This window comes from Salvelinus fontinalis, chromosome 6, assembly GCF_029448725.1.
Source record: "Salvelinus fontinalis isolate EN_2023a chromosome 6, ASM2944872v1, whole genome shotgun sequence".
Taxonomy (NCBI): domain Eukaryota; kingdom Metazoa; phylum Chordata; class Actinopteri; order Salmoniformes; family Salmonidae; genus Salvelinus; species Salvelinus fontinalis.
The window spans coordinates 37807502-37821516 of record NC_074670.1 but is presented as its reverse complement, the minus strand read 5'-3'; the positions used below and the strand labels follow the sequence as shown (position 1 = coordinate 37821516).

At 43.0% G+C, this 14015-nt stretch overlaps 1 protein-coding gene across 8 annotated transcripts in view; it reads right to left on the bottom strand.

The window, feature by feature from the left end:
- Nucleotides 1-5171: 5171 nt before the first annotated feature.
- LOC129857787 (protein dopey-1-like) overlaps nt 5172-14015 on the bottom strand; it is a 38150-nt gene continuing 29306 nt past the window's right edge. For all 8 annotated transcript variants that reach the window (XM_055926346.1, XM_055926345.1, XM_055926347.1 and 5 more), the window contains 16 exons: nt 13562-13687; nt 13289-13423; nt 12843-12898; nt 12413-12517; nt 11427-11493; nt 10833-10977; nt 10371-10450; nt 9766-9875; nt 9409-9558; nt 9222-9283; nt 8913-9065; nt 8604-8740; nt 8141-8196; nt 7611-7775; nt 7131-7260; nt 5172-5790 (listed from right to left, as the gene is read on the bottom strand). In XM_055926346.1, coding sequence (XP_055782321.1) covers nt 5482-5790; nt 7131-7260; nt 7611-7775; nt 8141-8196; nt 8604-8740; nt 8913-9065; nt 9222-9283; nt 9409-9558; nt 9766-9875; nt 10371-10450; nt 10833-10977; nt 11427-11493; nt 12413-12517; nt 12843-12898; nt 13289-13423; nt 13562-13687 — 1986 coding nt within the window. In that variant the 3' untranslated portion in view covers nt 5172-5481. The remainder of the gene's footprint in view (nt 5791-7130; nt 7261-7610; nt 7776-8140; nt 8197-8603; nt 8741-8912; nt 9066-9221; nt 9284-9408; nt 9559-9765; nt 9876-10370; nt 10451-10832; nt 10978-11426; nt 11494-12412; nt 12518-12842; nt 12899-13288; nt 13424-13561; nt 13688-14015) is intronic.

Below are 14015 nucleotides of genomic sequence, written 5' to 3'. Positions count from 1 at the left end.
GTCTGAGTCAGATGGCACGTCATTTAAGAACCCAGTAGGCTAGTAGAAGCATCGATATAATCAGCGGGCTGCATCCCAATGGCGAGGCGAGTTCTTAAAGGGGACTACAGAAGCCAACGATGCAACTGATAGGCATGAGTAACCAACAGCTGATCTAGCCAGTGCTGGAGAAGGATTTGGAAAGCTCCCTGACTCAACTATATTGTGTTGTTTTACGCTGCTTATTATGCTTTCATATGTAATCCCCGTTGGAAGTCTGTTTGTCTTTTCCTCTGGATTCCCTGAGAAGAATGGTTTGTTCACAATGATATGTTTGCGCATCTATTGGTGATGATAGAGAAACCTTCAAGTATTTATATTAGAACCATTTCAGCTCCATGGCGCTGTCCATAAGTGCTGCCCAGTCTATGGATCTCAAACCATTTCAGCATCATGGCGCTGTCCTCAATTGGTTTCCACCAAAAACACCTTCCACCAAGAAGACCAGCATCCCAGAGTCGTCTCTTCACTGTTGACATTGAGACTGGTGTTTTGGGGTACTATTTAATGAAGCTGCCAGTTGAGGACTTGTGGGGCTTCTGTTTCTTCAAACTAGACACTCTAATGTACTTGTCCTCTTGCTCAGTTGTCCACCGGGGCCTCCCACTCCTCTTTCTATTCTGGTTAGAGCCAGTTTGCGCTGTTCTGTGAAGTGAGTAGCACACAGCGTTGCACGAGATCTTCAGTTTCTTGCCAATTTCTCGCATGGAATAGTCGTCATTTCTCAGAACAAGAATAGACTGACGAGTTTCAAAAGAAAGTTCTTTGCTTCAGGCCATTTTGAGCCTGTAATCAAATCCACAAATGCTGATGCTCCAGATAATCAACTAGTCTAAAGAAGGCCAGTTTTATTGCTTCTTTAATCAGAACAACAGTTTTCAGCTGTGCTAACATAATTGCAAAAGTTTTTTCTAATGATCAATTAGCCTTTTAAAATGATAAACTTGGATTAGCTAACACAGCGTGCCATTGGAACACAGGAGTGATGGCTGCTGATAATGGGCCTCTGTACGCCTATGTAGATATTCCATTAAAAAATCTGCCGTTTCCAGCTACAATTGTCATTTACAACATTAACAATGTCTACACTGTATTTCTGATCAATTTGATGTTATTGTAATGGACAATTATTTATTTTTTCTTTAATAAACAAAGACATTTCTAAGTGACCCCAAACTTTTGAACGGTAGTGTATATATTATTTTATTGTAGGCTATAAGGACTAATGATAGCCTATTTATAATTGTTTTTAGCTTAAATGTCTAGGCCTAGCCTTCTCTGGTTGCTTGTAAGGTCAGGTGCAGGCCTTTTATGAGATCATCTTTATGACACCTGTCACGCCCTGACCATAGAGAGCGTTTTATTCTCTATGTTGGTTAGGTCGGGGTGTGACTAGGGTGGGTTATCTAGGTGATTATATATCTATGTTGGCCTGGTATGGTTCCCAATCATAGGCAGCTGTTTATCGTTGTCTCTGATTGGCGATCATATTTAGGCAGCCATTTCCCCATTGTGCATTGTGGGATCTTGTCTATGTATAGTTGCCTGCGAGCACTACATTCGCGTCACATTTTTGTTTTTGCGCTTTATTGTTTTCTGTGAGTTTCACTTCCAAATAAAGAGGATGGAACTATACCACGCTGCATCTTGGTCCACTCATTATAATGAGCGTGACAACACCACCAGGTGTCAAATTTATCGTCCCCATTCACTTGTCCATATTTTGCTCATAAGACGTTTGTAGTCTACTTTGATCGAATGTTTTTTAACAAGTGGCCCGAGATATTGAAAATAACTTACATTCCATGCTTCCGGAGTAGGTGGAAAGCAGGTAAAGCATGAAACCTATAGTATACAATGAGTTCCAAAGTATTGAGGCAGTGAAATCTTTTTTGTTGTTTTCGCTAAGTACTCCAGCACTTCAGATTTTAAATGACACAAAGACTATGAGGTTTAAGTGCAGACTGTGAGCTTTAATTTGAGGGTATTTTCATCCATATCGGGGAACCATTAAGAAATTACAGCCCTTTTTAAACATATTCCCCCAATTTTAGAGGACCAAAAGTATTGGGACAAATTCACTTATATGTGTATTAAAGTATCCAAAAGTTTAGTATTTGGTTCCATATTCCAAGCACAATAATTACATCAAGCTTGTGACTCAACAAACCTGTTAGATACATTTGCTGTTTGTTATCTTTGCGTTTCAGATTTTTGTGCCCAATAGAAATTAATGGTAAAAAATGTATTGTGTCATTTCGGAGTCACTTTTATTGTAAATAGAATATGTTTCTATCTTTCTAATATGTTACCCATGCCATCAAAAAAGTTTACTCAAGTTTGACAAGAAGCACCTGGATGATAATCAAAACTCTTGGAAGAATGTTATATGGACAGATTATAAAAAATATAACTTTTTGGATGATATGGGTCCCATTATGCCTGGTAAAAAAACAAAACACTGCATTCCACAGTAAGAACCTTATACTAAGGGTCAAGCATGTTCTTCCTAGGATCCTGCTGTCATGACTTTCCCTCCTGGGTGAGGATCAGAGAGAGCCCTCTCTCCCACCAGAGAGGAAGGGGGGGGGGGGGGGGGTTGGCTAGTTTCATGATGGTCATAAATACCTTGCAGGAACGCTCTCTTCCCACTCTGCAGAAATGGAAGTTAAAAATCCCTTTGTTACAACAGAGAGATTTTGCAGTACTGTAACATCAAAAGGTTGGACATTGAAACAACATTTCAACGGGATGGAACCACCCTCTAAGGCGAGTACTTAAAAGGACTTGCTGAATAATTAACATATTAGACCAGGTTGACCGACAGCGTGAGCTGAATGGTAAGAAATGGTTAGAAACTCTGAAACTTTCAACAGTGAAGAAAATCTCTACCAGACCAGAAAACGTGAAGCGGTGGCTACACGGCTGAGAAATGGTTTAAAACTTCATTTCATTGCATCATGTTAGTAACCAATGTACAATCTATCCTGTGTGTGTGTTTATTTAATTCTGTGCGATTATTTAGTTAGTTAGTAAATGAATAATTAAGCCAATTTGTGTATCGCTGATTCATGATGGACACTAGGGTTCTTGCAGATTTGAAGTCCACAACGTTCAGAATGAGACTGACAAGGGAATAATGATAATTAATGGATGACTGGTATGATGATATATTTATATCTTTGGAGTTAATTCGGGAAATGTTAACTCATTAAACAAACTTTTTCCGTGGTGCCCCAAGATTGCTAATGAGTTAATTGTGACATGATTAATTTAATCATCAGAATAATTAAACATAGTTCATTGATTTGATAAAATAATCACTATCGCATTAATGGTACCAATGTCACGACACTGCCTTTCTAGGGAGTTTTTCCTAGCCACAGTGCTTCTACATCTGCATTGCTTGCTGTTTGGGATTTTAGGCTGGGTTTCTGTATAGCACTTAGTGACATCAGCTGATGTAAAAAGGGCTTTATAAATATATTTGATTGATTGAAGCATGGTGGTGGCATCATCATGCTGTGGGGGTGTTTTTCAGTGGCAGGGACTGGGATACTAGTTAGGATCGAGGCAAAGATGAATGGAGCAAAGTACAGAGATCCTTGATGAAAACCTGCTCCAGAGCATTCAGGACCTCAGACTGGGGCGAAGGTTCAGCTTCCAACAGGACAATGACCCTAAGCACACAACCAAGACAACGCAGGAGTGGCTCCAGGACAAGTCTCTGAATACCCTTGAGTGCCCAGCCAGAGCCCGGACTTGAAGGAAGAATGGGAGAAACTCCCCGAATACAGGTGTGCCAAGCTTGTAGTGTCATACCCAAGAAGACTCGGGTCTGTAATCGCTGCCAAAGGTGATTTAACAAATTACTGAGTAAAGGGTCTGAATAGTTATGAAAATGTGATATTTCAGTTTATCTTTAATAAATTTGCAAAAAATCTGTTTTTGCTTTGTCATTATGGGGTATTGTGTGTAGATTGATGAGGGGAAAAAAACATTGAATCAATTTTAGAATAAGGCTGTAACCTAACAAAATGTGGAAAAAGTGAATGGGTCTGAATACTTTTCAAAGGCACTGCATATATATAAAGAACAGCCAGGCCTCAGAGGCAGCACGGGACCAGGCTAAGATTGTCCACGAGGATGACTATTGCATTTGTAAGTCCATACATTAAGACCCCTTTAGTATATGGTTATGTTTAACTGTGTACATAAAATGAAACAAATCTTTACATTTTATTCTGTCAATCAAGAATGTTTCGGGCCTTTAACGTACTTCCAATGTCTCAACATGGACAGTCATTACAGTAAATACTAAAGTTGTGAGGAAAATGTTTGACAGACACAAATTCATGTTCATGTCAACCCTCTCTCCTGCCTACCACCGTACATATTGCCAGAAAATCTACCTCTCAGCCACAGGAGAAACCATGCAAGCGCTCCCTCTTTGTGAGGATGTTTTCATGCTTGAGGAATGTATTAGTCCTATTATACTAATGTTATTGTAGTTTGTCTTTTCAAATCTATCTAATATCATATTTCAGAAAGTGGTGGATGTAACTGGCCAAAATGAGTGGCAACATTCTAGTTATTCATTCTATCAGTCATGAAGCCAAAATAAGCACAAATTACAGCTTCTGTCCCCAACCCTATATATGAAATTACACATAAAAATGGCACAAATTAATCACACTATTTATGTACAATGTGAGAGAACATGTGTTTTATGTTTCCACACACTTTCAGTGTGACAGCGGTTTGAAAAGACTGAAATATCAGCCTGTTCTGGTGGGATAGTTTTGTTCTGCCTGGTGAATAGACTAATAAGAGTTCCAAACCTCTGCAAATAACAGCTAGCTTTCAGTTTTCCTCTCTCCACTCAGACGACTTCGACAGTCCTAGCAAAACTTCTTGCTTGAGAAATTGCTCTTTGCCAAGAAGCTATTATTTTTTGACAATTTTAATTGAAAACAATCACAGTAAGGTACTTAATTGCTAAACAGAAATGTGATATTGAGATAAAGATCCAGTACAGCTGTTTTTAAGTGCTTTCCACTCTATGATGCTCAAAACAATTCAAATAACATGTCTTTCCATGGTGAGGGTGAGACCGAGACACACAGGGCATGTGGATCTCATGAAGTCTTTAATTCAGTAAGTCACAACAATATAGAATTGCACAGCATCTTCACATTGTCCCAGAGGGCTTACACAAACTGTCAAAATCAGTCTTCACAGCTGCCCTGTATATACAAATAATTAAAAGCCTTTGAAAAGTAAAATACAGTCATAAATACAAAAACAGAAAACAGATGTATTTTTAGTTCCATGGTTTATGTCCCTAATATGTTCCATTATATACAAGATTAGTTTTATTCACTAATGTTTTTAATTAATATATATCGCCTCGGAAAATACATTTCCCTCTGTCCCTCATGTTTACGTCTTGATAAGGCCCTCTAAAAAGTCTTTCTCCACCATCTCCTCAATGTTCTGCCGTGCCCGGCTCCAGAACACTTTTTGGCTCTCCAGCTTGCCCTCCTTGTTGGGGAAGGAGTGGCCAGAGTGGCTAGGTGCGGCGTTGTGGGTAGGGCCATTGCGGCTGCTGGCCTTACTGTTGAACACCTGACTGAGCAGGTTGAAGAAGGGGAGGAGCTGCTCCATGCTGCGGATCATGTAGAGTGTCAGGGTGAGGTGGCCCGGTTCCCAGGACAGAGTACGCAGGGAACAGTCCTCCTCTGGGTTCTTCTATGGACGAATGGATGGAAACAGACGACAGCAGAATGAGCAGAGTTGTGACTTTATACAGCTATGAATATATTATATGTACACTACCGTTCAAAAGTTTGGGGTCACTTAGAAATGTCCTTGATTTTGAAAGAAAAGCACATTTTTTGGTCCATTAAAATAACATCAAATTGATCAGAAATACAGTGTAGACATTGTTAATGTTGTAAATGACTATTGTAGCTGGAAACGAAAAGGACAACATCCCAGAGTCGCCTCTTCACTGTTGACGTTGAGACTGGTGTTTTGTGGGTACTATATAATGAAAATGCCAGTTGAGGACTTGTGAGGCGTCTGTTTCTCAAACCACTTAAATGTACTTGTCCTCTTGCTCAGTTGTGCATTCATTTCTCAGAACAAGAATAGATTGATGAGTTTCAGAAGAAAGTTCTTTATTTCTTGCCATTTTGAGCCTGTAATCGAATCCACAAATGCTGATGTTCCAGATACTCAACTAGTCTAAAGAAGGCCAGTTTTATTGCTTCTTTAATCAGAATAACAGTTTTCTGCTTTGCTAACATAATTGCCAAAGGGTTTTCTAATGATCAATTAGATTTTTAAATAAAAAAACTTGGATTAGCTAGGAGTGATGGTTGCTGATAATGGGCCTCTGTACACCTATGTACTGTAGATATTCAATAAAAAAAAATCTGTGGTTTCCAGCTACAATGGTCAAATACAATCATTAACAATGTCTACATTGTTTTTCTGATCAATTTGATGTTATTTTAATGGACAATTCTTTTTCTTTTTCTTTCAAAAACAAGGACATTTCTAAGTGACCCCAAACTTTTGAATGGTAGTGTATGTGCTTTGTTGGTGTGCCATTATCTGACTGGATTGTCTGCCAGAATCTTTCTAACATATTCATTTTTTTAAACAAATTAAGTACAAAACCTGCTGGAACACACTGTCCAGGGTACAGCTGATATTTACATTGCTCAATTTCATTTTTGTTGTCACGTGGCGAAAACGCCCTAGCGCTCTGATTGGCTCAAGGGTGTGAAGCTATTCCTGACGCTCCTCCAAGATTCTACATGTTGAATCGTGAAAGACTGCTCGACCACCCGGCAGGTGGCCCCTGGAACACACCGTGTGGACTGCAGCTGATGTTTGCCCACTGATAGCCTTCAGAAAAGATTTTCAGCCTGCTGTGTCCAGGCTCTTACACTACTGGCCTTAGGGGTACAGTAAGTTGTACCAAATGTCAGTAATAGCTAAAGTTACCATGGTCATTGGGATTGGTCACTTTTGCTAATGTGGGTCTATGTCCAGCCTTGCTGGTAGACCAGAGCGGTTACCTTGGCTCGTTTCCTCAACAGCTTGGCTAGTCGGACAACATAGGGTTTGAACTCTCTCTGGTGGGTCCCCTGTCGTCTCACCTCCAGGCCCGAGTCATCAGATGCCTCGGGGATAAAGGCCCAGCGGTACCTGGGAAAGAACACAGCCAATGCCCAAACATTATACACACATAAACCTTTTCACACTTCTGAGCAAAAAACACACAATTTATGATGGAAAGGACAAAGTTACAGGAAAATATATGAGCCATCACTGAATGGTTTCGTTCAGTACGATAGTGTGAAAAGGCTTGAGGACCTCATTGGGTAAAAGTGTTGCAACATAGATTGTGTTTCATAACACATTAAAGTACGTGCTTAAACCTTTTATACCTTCCAAAAAGAACTAAATGAAATAGTGCAGTGTGCACTACAGTCTTCAGATAAATGTACTGTATGTGAGTGTATGAATCCAGGCACGAGTAGTGGGTTAGTACACACATCTGGAACTGGGGCAGGCTCTCTGAGGGCAGGGCCAGGGCCAGGTCCAGCAGTTTGCAGGCAGACAGGTAGAGGTTGAGCCAGCGCTGGCTGTTGTAAGACGTGGAGAAACCGTTCCCTCCAGAGTAGGTGGTCTCCAGGCCAGCCACCGATGGACCTGACGTCCTACAGGTCAAACCCAGATGGAAACATGACCAATGCATACACACAGCATAGACGCAGACAGTACGGACCAGTTTCCTGGACTCAAATACACTCTCAACAGAGAATCTCCATTGAACATGCTTTTACATTTCAGGTCTATTCGTAATCTGTGTCCAGAAAACCAGCCCTACGAAGTCACCCAGGTTGAAGATACACATTGGTAGTGGATGTTTCCCCACCATACAATCTAAATCGCATTGAGCACCTGAAAACTCGATAAATCCAATCCATCATCATCAAGTCACATTTCTATGGCAGGAAAAACACACACTCTCATTGTCATGTATTAATCAACGTCCACTCCCATTTGGTGGACTGACAGTTACCTTGACATGTCCTCGTCTGCAGTAAGCTCCTGCTCCATGAGTAAAAAGACCTGAACCTGAGAGGGAGGAAATACATAGGTAAGTAAATAGGAGAAAAGCCACACAATGTTCGGATTATATATAACAATCTATTATCTTGGTCGACGATTCTATAGTACAGTAGTTTGAGACAAAGGCGATGATAACCACAACTCAGCAATCGAAAACTATTGCAAGAATAACAGTGGGGCTTACTTATCCAGTCAAGACACTCATTACTTTATTTTAAAAGCCTTCATTATCCTCGAAATTCTATCGAAATATTTATAAACAGCAGGACAAACAAACGCAGAGGTGTTTGGGCTTGGCGTAGGCCTTCATCAGGCTGTTCATCAGCAGTTGTCGCTTGTGCGTGTGTGTGTGAGACTAAGTGCGTACATTTTTTGTGTGGTGCATGTTTGTAGCGTGCTCTAGTGTCTCTCACCAGTTCAGTGATCATGGTGGGCCACAGTGAGGTGAGGTGTTGAGGAGACATGCGCAGCAGTAGAACTCTGAAGAACAGGAACACCTGGGCATGGAGGATGGGCACCTGGGGCAGACGCAGACTCTCCACCAGCCGCTCTGATAGGGGAAACACACACACTCATAAGTCAATACTCCATCGCTGTGTGTGTGTGTGTGTGTAAATATTTGAAAAAAGAAGGATGTGTGTGTTTATTTCTTAGTGGTGTGTGTGTGTTTGTAAGCGGGGGTATGTGTTTGTGTGCATGCCTGTCTGCATGTGCGTGTTTACCCTGTATGTCAGGTAGGTATTTCTGGTACTGGTCCACCTCGCTGCTGTAGATGGTGAAGGCCAGGCGTTTGAGCAGCATGGCTCTCTGCTCCAGCTCTGCGTCTCGGTTAGAGAACAGATTCAGAGAGCTGCTCTGAGCCACCGCCACACGAGCTGCAGACACACGCGCGTTAACTGCTACACTATAACAGTTCTAATATAATATCTACCCATATATTTACCTGTACAGCTCACATACAACTATACACAGAAATTATATACACACAGAAATTCTCATTTAGAAGAATCGGGCTACTCAATTATACTTACTCATAAGATCTCTAAACGTGGTCTTGTCGTGGGTCATAAGATGATCAATGATGGCTCTCCAACTGGAAAATACAGGAGAGGACGTCAGATAGAATCCTATTATATGAAGCACATAACAAAAATACACGATCCCCATCCCCCCGTCGTTCCCCTCCCCCACACACACACTCAACAATTCTCAACTCACTGGCTGACACAGGAGGAATCCATCTGGAAAAAGGTGTGGTCCATGAAAAGGTCGAAGGCTTCTTTCTTCCAGGCCCGCCGGGTGTACTGGTACCCACTCAGGCTGCTCAGCAGCTGGATACACGCCCGGTAGCTGGGGGCGTTGTGGGCACTGCCAGGGAAGAGGGCACAGAGACACACTGCACATTGGAGATAGGACCCAGATTTAACCTGACCAGGAAATACTAGGCCCTAGTTATACAGCTTGGGAGTGTTTCCTTGGCAGATCCCATGTGCATGTTATTTAGTGTAACTGAGGACCTGGGCGTGCTCTAGGCTCTAGTGAAGGAGTGTAGTGTAGTGGCTGGTCCATCCTTACCTGTGGTTGCGGAGATAGGGCACGACATAGTGCATAATGTTCACCAGTAAGGGGATCACCCTCTCCTTCTCATCACTGTAGAACACCATGTCTAGGAGATGGGCCAGCACCTGACAACACACAATCACTACTCTCAATACTCTGCACTGTTCAAATAGGATACATGGCAACAGCACACTACACTAAAAAGTAATATCAAACTTAGCACATTGCCATATTGCTTTAAAAGATACATCCTTGCACTACAGCAGACATAAACCGACCAATAAACACTAATGCACTGCAACGAGTAAACGGGTCACATGAGAGTGACATAATCCTAAACAATGGGAAGAGAGGGAGGTCTGTTTATAACACTAAAGCAAGAGAGGCACACTTAGTGCCTCCAGTTTCTATCTGGCTTCAACAGCGACAGTGTCCAAGGAAGGATGTATTGCTTTGCTAATAATGATTGAGGTTGGGCCTGGGGAAGGGAGAGCTGGTCGTAAATCAGCTGAGTGTGAGTAGACTTTTTGTGGGTCCTAATAGCAGAAGCGAGGCTGTTGGTAGCCGGGAGTGGAGAGGATGCACAGATGGACAGCCAGACAGTACGCTTGGTGTTTTACCTCCGCTAGCAGTGTGAGGGCGTGAACGCTGTACACAGATGGAGTGAAGCTGGACGCCTCCATCACTGTGAGCATTAGATCTGAAACACACACGCCATTAGTGACAGATCATACGCAGCACACACACATGCAGACACATGCTGTTCGTGTGCACGATCAAATATCCACACTAACATAATGTACCCCTTTGAATGCATTTCCAATACATTGGGTCATTCTAAGTGGTATGATAGTGTGGATATTGAAAACACAGCCATACATTCAGTCACAGAAGAAACACCTATAATCTGCACATTCCCGATTAAGGTGGTGTTCATTAGGGACCAAACGGAAGAAAACGGACTGAAACAGGGAGGGACAACCCTGGACTTGTCCAATAAGAATCCGGTGCCCCAATGAACACGAAGCTGACGTATTGTACACAACTAGCACAGACAGCCAGGGCCCTCTCATCGCTCCTACCCTCTACGTCTTGCTCCAGGCTGGTCCCGTCCACCATGATCTGTGGCGAGGCCTTGACCTCCAGGTTCCTCCTCAGCCAGGTGGTCTGCTCCAGAGAGGAGCCTGCGATGGTCCCGATGGCCTCCACCACCTTGTGGGTCACATCCTGCACACACACACACACACACACACACACACACACACACACACACACACACACACACACACACACACACACACACACACACACACACACACACACACACACACACACACAGGGTGACTAATCATTCTGGCTTCATTACAATAACCATACCACTTAAATAAAATGCATGCCCAACACATTGCTTCAATCTAATCGGTATGCTTGGGTAAATAATGGAAGGGAACTCTTGAATTGAATTTATTTGGGTAAAAACATATTCAGCAATAGGTACATTGTATTCCCAGAGGACAGCACTTAAAATTATTATTCAAAACACTTGATTCCAAAGTGGTCCTCGACGGGGCGTTTACCTCGATTAATATTATCTTATCTAGAAGATAAGAATTGTGAATTATGTCACCTTAAAGATAGAAGAATAGTGAATCCTTTTGCATGGGACTGAGGCTTACCTGCAGCTCCCGCTGGTCCTTCTTGCTCTCTAGGTTTGGGTTCTTGAGGATGAACTCATTCAGAACTCTGGGGAAGAGACAGACGGATAGGTTAGTCTGGTGGCCGCGTATGTAAAAGGGTAGATAAGGGGAAGAGAGTGATGGTGTAAGTGAGAGAAGTCAGTGTCTCAGAGAGCGTTGTAAAGCGCAGTCTTACCAAAAACTACAAAGTAGTAAGGAATTGCAGAGCTCTCCCCCTTCGTGGGTGTAGCTTCCAAACAACAGGCTCACAACGTCACGTTAGATATTACGTTAGATATTAGCGTATCCAGCACAGTGTCAAAGCTAGCTTGCAAGATTCTCCCTCCTCCTCCGACTTGATTATTAGCTAATTATAAACTGTGTGGTTCGAGCCCTGAATGCTGACTGGCTGACAGCTGTGGTATATCAGCTGCTCAAATTACTTTGGTAAGCAGTTTATAATAGCAATGAGGCACCTGGGGGTTTGTGGTACATGGCCAATATACCACGGCTAAGGGGTGTGTCCAGGCACTCCGCGTTGACCACAAGAACAGCCCTTAGCCACGGTATATTGGCCATATACCCCACCTCCTTGGGCCTTATTGCTTAAATGTATCCTTGTGTCTTCTTCCCCTTATTGAAAATGACTGGTCTTCGGTAGCTTGATCGCTAGAGCCTTGCATACTTTTTATTTATTAAATGTTTTTATTTTACGAGGCAAGTCAGTTAAGAACAAATTCTTATTTACAATGACTGTCTACCCCGGCCAAACCCGGATGACGCTGGGCCAATTGTGCGGCGCCCTATGGGACTCCCGATCACGGCCGGATGTGATACAGCCTGGATTCGAACCTAGGACAGTAGTGAAGCCTCTTGCACTGAGATGCAGTCGATTAGAACGCTACGCCACTCGGGAGCTGGTGTGTGTGTGTGTGTGTGTGTGTGTGTGTGTGTGTATGTGTATGTGTGTGTGTGTGTGGTCTAACCCCAGTATGAGGAACTGTCCAGGAGCAGGCAGCCCCAGCTGTATCGAGTCCTTCAGCAGTGCCAGCAGAGACAGCCAACTGTCCACCAGACTGGACACAGGGATCCTACATAGACAGACAAGAAGAATACAGTCATGTTCTAATGATGGGTCAAGTACTAATTTAAGTAAGATACCTGTATAGACAGTTTAGTAACAATAATAGTAAAGCTACAGAACTCAATGAATTGGACTAACAACATTAATTCAATTTTATTCTACACGCTCAACACACTTGACATACAAAAATGTCAAACTAAACATGACATCACCTGAACTAAACTAGAGAAAACTCAGTTGGCACACTACACGATAGAAAACTCAGTTGGTCTATTTGCAACTTATGCTCAACACACTTGACAGACAGGTGGAGGAGGTCTGTTGGGTCTCACCTCTGAACGTAGGCATAGAAGAACTGCAGCATGCACACCTCCAGAGACAGATGCTTCTATGGAGATACGGTGAGAAAGAGGGAAGACGAGTGAAAGAGGGGGAGAGAGGGTTGAGGAAGAGGTAACACTGGACTGAATTACATTTCATTAGAAAATAATGAGGCCGTAGCAGGGAAGCTGCCAGTTTACTTTGATATAGTGTAACAATAAGATGGTACCTGTCCAATGTAATAGTAACAGAGGACCTGCATTAGGGCGAATTAGGACTAATGTAAGCAGGAGGCTAGGAGTCGTGCAGCTTTGTATATAGTCATAAACTGTAACAAGGTTAGAGTAGCACAGTGTGATCTAAGCGTATGTATTGGGAAACTAATTTGCTTTATTTTAATGGTAAAACAGAGCCTGTCAGTTTAGATTCCAGGCTATTGGGAGACGGCAGCACCAACCTTCTCTTTGGCGATGGCCGGCGGCTGCTTCAGGACCTCTTTGACCGTCTGCATCACGGTCTCGGTCCGCATGGCGCTGACCGACCGCACCAGCTCCACCAACAACAACTGCTCCTCACTTGCAGCGGGGATCACCTACACACAGACGTGCGCGAACATGGACACGGACACAGGCAGGTTAAGAGACCTCTGCGCACCGCCATTAACCACACTAATAACACAAAATGTACGTGTTTAGTAAGGGTTTCTGCCATGTTGGTTTCTGGAGCTTACCTTGTAAGCGGCAGAGGTCTTGACCTGCTTCCTCTCGTTCCACACGTAGGCGATAGCTGCCATGAAGTGGGCTCCGTGGTTCATGGAGATGGGGCCGAGCAGCTCCAGGATCTGCTGACGCAAGTTCTGAGGAGAAAGAGGAAAGATTGAGCGCTCTATGCAGTGTCAGAAATAAGACCAGGCCAACAGGCAGTGGACGGCCCATCCTCCTTGAACAATGTTCGAGTCCTGGGGAAACCCACGTTGTGCAGCCTTTTGTTCCAGTCCAGCGCTAACGGATGCTTAGTCAAATCCTCAAATCAGGAGTACTGGGCTGAAACAAAAGCCTGCACACCGTGTAGGGTCCCTAGGAGCAGGATAGTTAGGAGCTAGTAACATAAGCATTTTGCTGCATCCACTATAACACATGCTAAACTGGGTACACTACCAATTTTTTTTTTTACTTAGATTTGCC